The sequence below is a fragment of the Dipodomys spectabilis genome, unplaced genomic scaffold (genome assembly GCF_019054845.1).
Source record: "Dipodomys spectabilis isolate Male_0828 unplaced genomic scaffold, ASM1905484v1 ptg000034l, whole genome shotgun sequence".
Classification (NCBI taxonomy): domain Eukaryota; kingdom Metazoa; phylum Chordata; class Mammalia; order Rodentia; family Heteromyidae; genus Dipodomys; species Dipodomys spectabilis.
In genome coordinates, this window is record NW_024870711.1 from 1,634,630 (window position 1) to 1,646,953 (window position 12,324).

Sequence of the window (12,324 nt, forward strand, 5' to 3'; positions counted from 1 at the left end):
AATTCCTTCGGCTCAGCACAACAATTAAGATAACTCAATAAAATTCAGTGCTTCCCCCACCAGCCTGGGCTGGACTGGGGTCCAGACAGAGCCAGGAGCCGCCACAGGGCCCAGCAGCCTCCAAGACGGAAGTGGTCCTTGAAAATGGCCGTCCCAGGAAACATGCATGTTAAAAACTCTGTCATTCTAATTCGTGCTTTCCTAAACTCGACACGGCGCAACTTTCGCTGTTAGCACAAACAGAGATGATACTCCTCACCCCGCAAGAAAGGAACCTCCACCCTGAGCCAGGAAAGGGAGAGGCGCGGAACCAAGATGCGGAGTGGCCTGTGTTTCCGGCGAGCCCTATTTCCGGCAGAACCGGCCTTCGGGAGCCGTTGCCCTGGAGACGGAGCTTGCAGAGTAGATGCGGCGACGCGCCCCAGCTCGGCCTTTGCTCGCCATCTGCAGACGGGGTTCTCAGGACTGACGCCAAGATGGTGAGTGGCTTCTAATGATAAGGGAGAACTTTGAGTAGGTCCTGAGACCTGAGGTCAAAGATTCCCAGCACACTTTTGGGAAAACTCTAGGTGTGACACCAGGGGGCGAGGGGAGTTTCCTTGTGCACCCCGATTCCCACAGGGGAAAGGAAGGGAGACGAATGTAAAACCTGGATGTTTTCGTCTCTCCTGCTTCATTTCCCACACATGGGATGGAAAACTGAACGAGGGGACGCCAGATGGCAGAAGCTGCGTGAAAGCACCTTTGTGAATAAAGAAGTTGGGACTAGTTGGTTCAGCTAAGTGCATGATGATAGATCTTTGAGGGAAAAAAAAAGGGGGGGGGGTGAGTCTTTGAGTAGCTTCTTCTGGATTTGACTTGTAAATAAATTGTGAAGCTGTCACTCTTGAAAATTGACGGTCAGTCTGGGAAGGTGGCTCAGTGGTAGAGTGCTTGCCTTGCATGCACAAGGCCCTGCGTTCGATTCCTCAGCACAGAAAAAGCCGGAAGTGATGCCATGGCTCAAGTGTTAAGAGTGCTAGCCTGCAGCTGAAGAGCTGAGGGACAGTACCCAGGCCTAGAGTTCAGGACCCATGACTGACCAAAAAAAACAAAAACAAAAACAAAAACTGACCGTCAGAATTGGATGTAAAGTTACTTGCCTTTAAGGATATATCTACATCTATATCTATATCTATCTTTGCTGGCAGGGATGTGGGGGAAAGGGAACCCTATTGCACTGTAGCTGGGACTGTAAACTAGTACAATCACTCTGGAAGGCAGTTTGGGGGATCCTCTAAAAACTAAACATAGAACTTCCCTATGGCCCAGCCATATCACTCTTGGACATTTACCCAGAACATTTTAAGACAGGAAACGGTAAAGATACTTGCTATTCACAACAACCAAGTTATGGAAATAGGCCAGATGCCCCACAACAACAGACAAGTGGATCAATAAAATGTGGTATGTACACACAATGAAATTTTACTCATCTATTAGAAAAAAATAAGATTTATCATTTGCAGAGAAATGGATGGACCTGAACAAATCATGCAAAGTGAGGTAAGCTAAGCTCGGTAAGACAGACTGCACATTTTCTCTCATATGTGGAAGCTAGACCTCAAATATAACTAGATATGATCACTTATACAGGACTCTTAGCATTTACACACAGACTAAAGGGGGGTATCTTTAGGAGAGGAACTCAAAGGGTAACTACTCTGGACATTTAAAATACTATTTGTGGGGCTGGGAAGGTGGCTCAGTGGTAGAGCACTTGCCTTGCATGCTCAAGGCCTTGGGTTCGATTCCTCAGCACCACAACAGCAAAAAGAAAAAAGCCGGAAGTGGTGCTGTGGCTCAAGTGGTAGAGCACTAGCCTTGAGCTGAAGAGCTGAGGGACAGTGCCCAGGCCCAGAGTTCAGGCCCCACGACCGGACCCTCCCCCCCCCCCCCAAAAAAAAAATAAAATACATTTGTCAAAACAAACTCCTGGAAATGAAAATGTTGGTGTTTGTTGTTGTGGTTGGTGGTGGTGGTATTTGTGTGTTTACTTTGGGTTTTCTTTCTGTGCGGTAAAGGAGATATGCAGAAAGGGAGGAAGGAAGGGTGAATAAATATAGTCATGCTATTCAGTATACACTATGTGGAAAATGATTTATGTAACTTGTGGATAGGGATGAGAGAAGGAAACTGGGGGAGAGCAAAGGAAGGCATGACACTGTCCCCCCCAGAAAAGAGAGAAATATACTCATCACCTGACTTATAAAATGGTAACCCTTCTGTAAAATACCTCAATAATGAAAATAATTTCATTTGTTTTTGTTGGTCATGGGGTTTTAACTCAGTGCCTGGGCCCTGTCTCTGACCTTTTTGCTCAAGGCTAGCACTCTACCACTTTGAACCACAGCACCACTTCAGGTTTTCTAGTGGTTAATTGGAGATAAGAGTCTCATGGCCTTTCCTGCCCATACTGGTTTTAAACTACAATCCTCAGATCTCAGCTTCCTGACTAGCTATGATTACTGGTAGAAGCCACCAGCACCAGGCTAAATTTTTTTGTTTTGGGGGGCCAGTCCTGGGGTCTCTGTCTGTGTGCTCAGGGCTAGTGCTTTACCACTTGAGCCACAGTGCCACTTCTGGCTTTTTCTGAGTAGTTTATTGAAGATAACAGTCTCGTGGACTTTCTTGCCTGGGCTGGCTTCTAACCATGATCCACAGATCTCAGCCTCATGAATAGTTAGGATTATAAGCATGAGCCACCAGTGCCTGGCTTTTTTTTTTTGCCAGTCCTGGGGCTTGATCTCAGGGCCTGGGAACTGTCCCTGAGCTTCTTTTGCTCAAGGCTAACATTCTACCACTTGAGCCACAGTGCCACTTCTGGCTTTTTCTGTTTATGTGGTACCAAGAAATCAAACCCAAGCTTCACACATGGTAGGCAAGCACTTTTACCACTAAGCCACATCCCCAGCACCTCGTTGTTGTTCTTGTTGTTTTGAACGTACTTTTGTTATTCCTTTTGCAGATGCTTTCAAGAGCCAAACCTGCAGTAGGGGGGGAACCACAGCACACTGACAGAAGAAAGAAGAAAGGTAGGAAGATTCCAAAACTAGAGGAGCTACTTTCACAAAGAGATTTCACTGGAGCTATTACTCTCTTAGAGGTAATGTCTAAAGAAGATGGCTTGCTTCTTAGTCTGATGAATACCTGACTTGATACCAGGGCTGGGGTGAATGCTGTTTACTCTGGAGTTTCTTCAACAAAGCCCTTACTAAATCTACTTGGCCACAGATTCCAGATTCCAAGTTAAGTATAAACCTCATTGAAGATTTAAAAAAAAAAAAGTAGTATTTGTTGAAAGCCAACTTTTCTTTTTCTTTTTCTGTTGAGAGTCTTGGGATTTGAACTCAATGCTTCATGTTGCTAGACATGCCTTCTATTGCTTGAGCCATGCCTCCAGCCCAAGGGCTAAATTTGGATTATGTTTAGGTCCTATAGAGGATGGAGCTAACCTACACATGTAGAGACACATAACTTTAAATAATTCTACTGTGCTTATTTTGAAAGTACCGTATACCCAGAAAATATTTCAATAGTTTATGAAAGTAATTCTCAAAAAAGCAACACCTGGAGTTGAATCTAGGGCCTCAGGCAAATGTTCTACCATTGATCTACTTGCACAGCCCCAGGAGTTCTTTCCTTTTAAAATGTATTGGAGGGGCTGGGAAGTTGGCTCAGTGGTAGAGCTCTTGCCTTGCATGCTTAACGCCCTGGGTTCGATTTCTCAGCACCACATAAGCAGAAAAAAAAAAAAAAAAAAAAAAAAAAAAGGGGCTGGGAAGGTGGCTCAGTGGTAGAGCGCTTGCCTTGCATGCCAGAGGCCTTGGGTTCGATTCCTCAGCACCACATAAGCAAAAAAAAAAAAAAAAAAAAAAAAAAGCATTAAAAAAAAGAAAAAAAAAAAAAAGCCAGAAGTGGTGCTGTGGCTCAAGTGGTAGAGTGCTAGCCTTGAGCTGAAGAGCTGAGGGACAGCACCCAGGCCAAGAGTTCAGGCCCTATGACCGGACCCCAAAAAAAAAAAAACAAAACTTAAAAAATATATATATTGGAAGCACTGGGTACTGGTGGCTCACACCTATAATGCTAGCTACTCACGAGGCTGAGATCTGAGGATCACAGTTCAGTTCAAAGCCAGCCCAGGCAGGAAAGTCCATAAGGCGTTTTTTTTTTTGGCCTGTCCTAGAGCTTGAACTTGGGGCCTGGGCACTGTCCTGAGCTTCTTTTGATCAAGGCTAGCACCCTACCACTTGAGCCACACAGCTCCACTCTGGTTGTTTTTTTTTTTTTTTTGGGGGGGGTCCAGTCGTGGGGCCTGAACTCTGGGCCTGGGCGCTGTCCCTCAGCTCTTCAGCTCAAGGCTAGCGCTCTACCACTTGAGCCACAGCACCACTTCTGGCTTTTTTCTTTTTGCTTATGTGGTGCTGAGGAACCGAACCCAGGGCCTCAGGCATGCAAGGCAAGTGCTCTACCACTGAGCCACCTTCCCAGCCCTCCACTCTGTTTTTTTCTGTTTGTGTGGTACTGAGGAACTGAACCCAGGGCTTCATGCATGCAAAGAAAGCCTTCTACCACTAAGCCACATTCCCAGCCCCTCCATGAGACTCTTCTTATCTCCAATTAACCACCAGAAAATGGGAAGTGAAGCTGTGGCTCAAGGTGGTACAGGTTAGCCTTGAGTAGAAAACTTCAGAACCAGCACCCATGCCGAGTTCAAGCCCCATGACCAACAACAACAATAAAAAAAAAGTATTAGAAGTATTTAGGAGTGTTACTAAGATGTAAATATGCTTGAGCTCCTGCCTTGGCAATCAGAGCAATCAGATTCTGTGTGTGTGTGTGAGTGTGAGTGTGAGTGTGTGTGTGTGTGTGTGTGTGTGTGTGTGTGTGTGTGTAACTCAGGGTCTGAACATTATCTTTTTTTTTTTTTTTGGTCGGTCATGGGGCTTGAACTCTGGGCCTCAGCGCTGTCCCTCAGCTCTTCAGCTCAAGGCGAATGCTCTACCGCTTGATCCACAGCGCCACTTCTGGTTTTCTAGTGGTTAATTGGAGATAAGAGTCTCACAGACTTTCCTGCTGGTCTGGCTTTGAACCGTGATCCTCAGATCTCAGCCTCCTCAGTAGCTAGGATTACAGGCGTAAGCCACTGGTGCCTGGCTGAACATTATCTTTTAAGCTTTTTCACTTAAAATTTATGCTCTGCCTCTTTTTTTTCCCCTTTTTTGTCAGTTTGGGGCTTGAACTCTGTGCCTGGGCACTGTCTCTCATCTCTTCAGCTGAAAGCTAATGCCTACTACTTCTGGCTTTTTCTGTTTATGTGGTGCTGAGGAATGAAACCCAGGGCCTCATGCATGTGAAGCACTCTTCCACTGAGCCACCTTCCCAGCCCCAGTGCTCTGCCTCTTGAGCCACACCTACCTCTACTTCTGACTTTTTTGTGGTTAATTGGAGATAAGAGTCTCTTGGACTTTCCTGCCCCAGGCTAGCTTCATGCTATTATCCTCAGATCTAACTTTCAGGATAGCCTGAATTATAGGCTTGAACCCCCAGCACCCAGCTTGTAATTCAGATACTTTAGGACTGACTGCATTCTTTTGGAATCTGTACCTTAGATAAGTAGTCTTAAGTACTACTAGTGTATATAGTCTAAGGAAACTGTATTTTTCAGAGCTGCTTTGTGGAATACATGTGTTAGAGAAGAGTGCAGAATACACTGAAGTGGAAGTGTTTGTTGTATTGTACTGGTTGTATTATGTTACATTTTATTACATTTCTGGAAAAGCACTACTGTGTAGCCATATGACAGTGAGCCTATCAATAATAACTGAGGGGCTGGGAAGGTGCCTTGCATGCATGAGGCCCTGGGTTCGATTCCTCAGCACTACATTAGCAGAAAAAGCCAGAAATGGTGCTGTGGCTCCAGTGGTAGAGGTCTAGCCTTGAGCTGAAGCGCTGAAGGATAGCGTCCAGGCCCAGAGTTCAGGCACCACGACTGGCCAAAAAAAAAATTAATAACTAAGAAGAGACAACATAATATTAAAGGGTTGTTTTTGTCTTGCCATGGCTACAACTCTGTGATGATACTCTATGAACACCTGTTGGCTAATTATTGATTTATCACCCCATTCAGTAAAAAAAAAAAACAAGTCACTTTGTCATAGCAATTCAGAATCAGTCTTCAAAGTTTCAGTCCTTTCCTCTGTAATAAGATTCTTCTTTTGTTGGCTGAGGTATTCATAAATATTTGCTCCCATATTGCATAAATAAGGCCATTCCTTTGCATATTCTTAACTCTTGAAGATCTGGCCTGGGTAATAGAACAATTGAATGGATTTTCCTCAAACGAAGGTTATAAGCTATTTTTTTGGGGGGGGTCTGTTCATGGGGCCTGAACTCTGGGCCTGGGCGCTGTCCCTCAGCTCTTCACCTCAAGGCTAGTGTTATACCATTTGAGCCACAGCGCCACTTCCGGCTTTTTTCTTTATGTGATGCTGAGGAATCGAACCCAGGGCCTCTGGCATGCAAGGCAAGCGCTCTACCACTGAGCCACCTTCCTAGCCCAGATTATAAGCTATTAATAAATATATATGTATGCTAATGGCATGGGCTAGAAGTGTAGAGCTAAATGCAGGAGGTTGGTTTGGAGGCAGACATCACTTGAAGTCTTTATTTTCAAACACATTGCTGTGTAGCCTTGACTTCAGTGCTCAGCCTCTCTAACCTTTAGTTTTTTGGCTTTCAAAATTTCACATAGGGCCATTTGCCAGTGGCTCATGCTTGTAATTCCAGCTACTCAAGAGGCTGAGATCTGAGGATCGCGATTCAAAGCCAATGCAAGCAGGAAAGTCTGTGAGACTCTAATCTTCAATAAACCCCCAGAAAACTGGAAGTGGCACTGTGGCTTAAATAGTAGAGTGCTCACCTTGAGCTGAAAAGCTGAGGGACAGTGCCTAGGCCCTGAGTTCAAGCCCCACAACTGACCCATACCCCCCCCCCCCCCCCCACAAAATTAAAATAGGTTTTCCATTCCTTACCTGTCATCCAGAATCGTTAGATAACTTAAATACTTACTGGAGTAAGACATCTGTAACTGCAGAAAAGCAATTGGGAGGTATATGAACATATGTGACAATTGAAAAGTAATTGTGCTAAGTCCTGTAGTTATGGACTTAATAAAACTGCATATTGCCGGGGCTGGGAAGATGGCTCAGTGGTAGAGCGCTTGCCTTGCATGCCTGAGGCCCTGGGTTCGATTCCTCAGCACCACATAAGCAAAATGAAAAAAAAAAAAAGCCAGAAGTGGCGCTGTGGCTCAAGTGGTAGAGCGCTAGCCTTGAGCTGAAGAGCTGAGGGACAGCGCCCAGGCCCAGAGTTCAGGCCCCATGACTGGACCCCAAAAAAAAAAAAAAACTGCATATTGCCCTACTTCTGTTACGTTCCATGTTGAATATTCATCAATACCATAACACAGAATGTTTTTACATTGAAGGTTTACTACTCAAAGTTTTCATGATTTTCTTTTTTTTTCCTCTATGAATTTCTAACCTGAAGTTCAAACGCCATGCTGGAGAGCAAGAACAAGATACTAATCTGTGGATTGGCTACTGTGCCTTTCACCTGGGGGACTACAAGAGGGCTCTGGAGGTAAGTAAACAACAACAACCACCATCCAACAGGAGCCTTTGGAAATGGTATTACACTGTGTATAACAACAGTACAACTTGGTAAAATCCAAACAAAGCAGAAAGAAGTAACATTAAAAACATCCCATCCCACTTCTTTGTTAATGGAAAAGAACACTGACACTTTGTTACTGTACTGATTCAGAGATATTCTCTCTATATGTTCCAGGCTGTATCTGGTTTATTTTTTACTTTTACTAATGAGAATGCATATCATATTAGCATTAGTATTGAACCCATGGCCTGGGATTATAGCATCTTGTTTTTTGGGTTTTTTTTGGGGTCCGGTCATGGGGCCTGAACTCTGGGCCTGGGCGCTGTCCCTCAGCTCTTCAGCTCAAGGCTAGCGCTCTACCACTTGAGCTACAGCGCCACTTCTGGCTTTTTTCTTTTTGCTTATGTGGTGTTGAGGAATCGAACCCAGGGCCTCTGGCATGCAAGGCAAGCACTCTACCACTGAGCCACCTTCCCAGCCCGATTATAGCATCTTGTCTCCTGTATAGTCTTACTTCCAAGACATAATCTAAGGAAAGTCAGATATAGTGGCATACACTTGTAATTGCAGCACTTGGGAGGTTGAGGCAGGAAGATTGTGAGTTTGATGCCAGCCTTTGCTACATAAATACTTCAAGACAAGCCTGGGCTATATAAGATTGAAGCCAGTGTGAGCTATTCAATGACATCTTGTCTCAAAAAACAAAAACAAATCCCAAAAACCCACCAGGCTTGCAAATCTGTAAGCCCAGCTATTTGGGAGATAGAGATCAGAAGGATCCTCCCCATTTGAGTACAGCCCTGGCAAAGAAAAAAAAGAGCTAGAAATTAATGAGAGCCTATCTTGGTCAGTAATCCAGGCATAGTGGCTTATGTCTGTAGTCCTAGCCACACAGAAGGCTGTAGGTAGGAGTTTATCAGTCTGAGGCTGGCTCCAGGCAGAAATGTGAGACCCTACCTGAAAAACAACTAAAGTGAAGAAGAGTAAGTGGTAGAACACTTGCTTAGCCAGCACTTAAGCCCTGAGTTCAAACCCCAGTACCATCACTACCAACAACAACAAAAGAAAGTAATAAAATTTGAAGAACTTACATTAAAAAAAAAACCAAAAACCATTGATGCCTGACACTGGTGGACCACGCCTATAATCCTAGCTACTAAGGAGGCTAAGGTCTGAGGATCGTGGTTTGAAGCCTGCCTGGGCAAGAAAGTTTATAAGACTCAGCGGGGTGGCAGTGGCGGCAGTGGCTCACACCTGTAATCCTAGCTACTTAGGAGGCTGAGATCTGAGGATCGTGGTTCAAAGCCAGTGGGGCAGGAAAGTCCTTGAGACTCTTATCTCCAATAAACCACTAGAAAACCGGAAGTGGAGCTGTGGCTCAAGTGTTAGAGCACTCACCTTGAGCTGAAGAGCACAGGGATAGTGCCCAAGCCCAGAGTTCAAGCCCCACGACCGACAAAAAAAAAAAAGAAAGTTTATAAGACTCATGTCCACTTAGCTACCAAAAACTCTTTAAGTGGAGCTGTAGCTCAAGTGGTAGAGCTCTATCCTTGAGCAAAAAAAGTTTAGGGACAATGCCCATGCCCTGAGTTCAAGTTCTAGGACAGACACACAGACACACACAAAAACTCAAAATATTCAAGGCCAAGTAATGAGGTGAGATGAAGAATAGAAAAACTTGCTGAAGGAATAGGAAAAGGATAGAAGAGTGGCTTCTAGTGGGGAAAGGTAGAGGAGAGAGAGGGTAGTCCAAATACAGTAAGAAAAAGCAAGAGAGGCACCTGAGAAAGACTGATAAAAAGTAGGAGTACAAAAAAATGTGACTGACAGTGAATCTTAGACGTGCCCTTGGCAGGAAAACACAACCTTTTTGAATGTAAGGCCAAATCCACAAAAATCACCAAGGTCAGAATGAATTGAAATTTACAGTGTATTAAAGTTCTAGGGTATTAGCTAGGCATTGTTGACTCACGACTTTCCTAGCTCGGGAAACTGAGATCTGAGGATTATGGTTTGTAGCTAGCCCAGGCAGGAAGGTCTGTGAAACTCTGACCTCCACTTAATCAGCAAAAAGCCAGAAGTAGAGCAGTGGTAAAGCACCAATTTTGAGTGAGAGCACATGACCCTGAGTTCAGGTGGCTCAGTACTGGGCTGGGAAGGTGGCTCAGTGGTAGAGCGCTTGCCTTGCATGCCTGAGGCCCTGGGATCGATTCCTCAGCACCACATAAGCAAAAAGAAAAAAAAAAGCCGGAAGTGGCGCTGTGACTCAAGTGGTAGAGCGCTAGCTGAAGTGGTAGAGTGCTGAGCTGAAGAGCTGAGGGACAGCGCCCAGGCCCAGAGTTCAGGTCCCACGACTGGACCCAAAACAAGTGGTTCAGTACTGGCAGGCACACGCGCGCGCGCGCACACACACACACACACACACACACACACACACACACACACACACACACACACACACACACACACACACACACACACACACACACACACACACACACACACACACACACACACACACACACACACACACACACACACACACACACACACACCCCTAAGTTATAGGGTTTATTACAGGGTTTAAGATGAATCAAGTCTGTGTGTGTGTGTGTGTGTGTGTCAAGTCTGTGTGTGTGTGTGTGTGTGTGTGTGTGTGTGGTTTTTTATTTTTTGCCAGTCTTGGGGCTTGAACTCAGGGCCTGGGCACTATCTCTGAGCTTCTTTTTCGCTCAAGGCTAGCACTCTACCACTTGAGCCACAGCGCTAAGTCCAGCTTTTTCTGTTTATAAGGAATGGAACCCAGGGCTTCATGCATGCTCTGCAAATACTCTACCCTCAGCCACATTTCCAGCCCTGTATGTGTTTGTTGTTGTTGAAGTCTTTTTTAAGATACATAGTATATTGCTTGTTGGTTGTTTGTTTTGTTTTCATTTCTGAAATTAGTTAGCTCATACAATTGCACCATGTAGGGAAATAATGTTAGAGGATGGAGGATTACAGCACTGCCTGGAGCAGGGAGCTTCTGGGCTTGTAGGATTTCCTACACCTGAGGTTGCCCTGCGGTCTCAGTAAGAAATCCCACTCCATCAACTGCTTCACTGCCGCAGATCACCCTTACTATATATTTCAGGAATATGAAAATGTAACAAAGGAGGAAAATTGCAATCCTGAAGTCTGGGTGAACCTAGCCTGCACCTACTTTTTTCTTGGGATGTATAAACAAGCTGAAGCAGCCGGATTTAAAGGTAAATGGGCTTTTTTTACCTATATATATATATATATTTTTTTTTTTTTACCTTATATTGGAGACTCTTCACTTCAGTATGCATCATTTTGGAGATCTTAAAAACTTTTCTTAGGGGGCTGGGAAGGTGGCTCAGTGGTAAAGCACTTGCCTCGCATGCATGAGGCCCTGGGTTCGATTCCTCAGCACCACATAAGCAAAAAGGAAAAAAAGCCAGAAGTGGCACTGTGGCTCAAGTGGTAGAGTGCTAGCCTTGAGCTGAAGAGCTGAGGGACAGCGCCCAGGCCCAGAGTTCAGCCCCACAACCGGCACCAAAAAAAAAAAAAAAAAACTTAGTTCCCCCTTCTTTTCTTTTCTTTTTCTTTTTTTGCCAGTTCCTGAGCTTGAACTCATGGCTTGGGCTCTGTCCTTAAGCTTCTTTTACTCAAGGCAAGCACTCTACCACTTGAGCCACAGTGCCACTTCTGGCTTTTTCTGAGTAGTTTATTGGTCTCACAGATTTTCCTGCTGGGCTGGCTTTGAGCCTTGATCCTCAGATCTCAGCCTCCTGAGAAGCTAGGACTATAGGCATGAGCCACTGGTGCCCAACTTCCTTAGTTCTTTTTTTATGAGGACAAAACTGACTGACATTAGAAAGGCAAAAAGTGACCTGGGTGTTGGTAGCTCATATCTATAAGCTTAGTTACTCAGGAGGCTGAGAGTTTTAGAATTATGGTTAGAAACTCTGTGTCCAATTAAGCAGCAAAAGAAGCTGAACTGTAGGCATGATTCAAGTGATAGAGCACCAGCCAGGCAAAAAAACGTAAGCAAGAAGAGAAGGCTCCAAGTTCAAAAAAGGCCCCAATTTACAAAAACGCTAAAATGTGCTGGGCAAGTCACTCATTCCTACAGTTCTAGCTACTTGAGAAGTAGAGATCAACGGATTGTGGGTCAAGACTAGCTTGGACAAAAAAGTTTACCAGGTTCTGTCTCAAGCAATGGCTGGGCACAGTGCCACATGCCTCGCATCCCAGAAACAAAGAGAAGCACAAATAGGAGGACCACAAGCCAACCAACCATGAAGAGAGACCCTGTCTTGAAAATAATGTATACAAAAAGGACCCAATCAATTAATTGACTTAAGTAATAAGGTACTTGCTTGCAAAGCATGAGACCCTGAGTTCAAATCCTAGTACTGCCACTAAAAGGAAGATTAAAAGATAAAAAGCTGAAAAGAACATATTAAAGCTATACACTTGAAAAAATACTGCACTTGACCAACTTTATGTTTAAAGAGGGAGCTAATTCCCCTCACCTTCCTCACAGTGCCCTCTGCCAAGGGGAGAAGTAGAGGATGAGAGAAGGAAAAGAGCAAGGCATCG

At 44.7% G+C, this 12,324-nt stretch overlaps 1 protein-coding gene across 2 annotated transcripts in view; it reads left to right on the forward strand.

Annotated features, from left to right (window-relative positions):
* The first annotated feature begins 391 nt into the window (after nt 1-391).
* Ttc26 (tetratricopeptide repeat domain 26) overlaps nt 392-12,324 on the forward strand; it is a 45,901-nt gene continuing 33,968 nt past the window's right edge. Inside the window, exons 1-4 of one of the 2 annotated variants that reach the window (XM_042677048.1) lie at nt 392-479; nt 3,008-3,145; nt 7,591-7,683; nt 10,850-10,964. In XM_042677048.1, the coding sequence (XP_042532982.1) occupies nt 477-479; nt 3,008-3,145; nt 7,591-7,683; nt 10,850-10,964 (349 nt within the window). In that variant the 5' untranslated portion in view covers nt 392-476. Of the gene's footprint in view, nt 480-1,526; nt 1,546-3,007; nt 3,146-7,590; nt 7,684-10,849; nt 10,965-12,324 lie in introns of those variants that run through there. The other variant, XM_042677047.1, reaches the window with a different exon arrangement.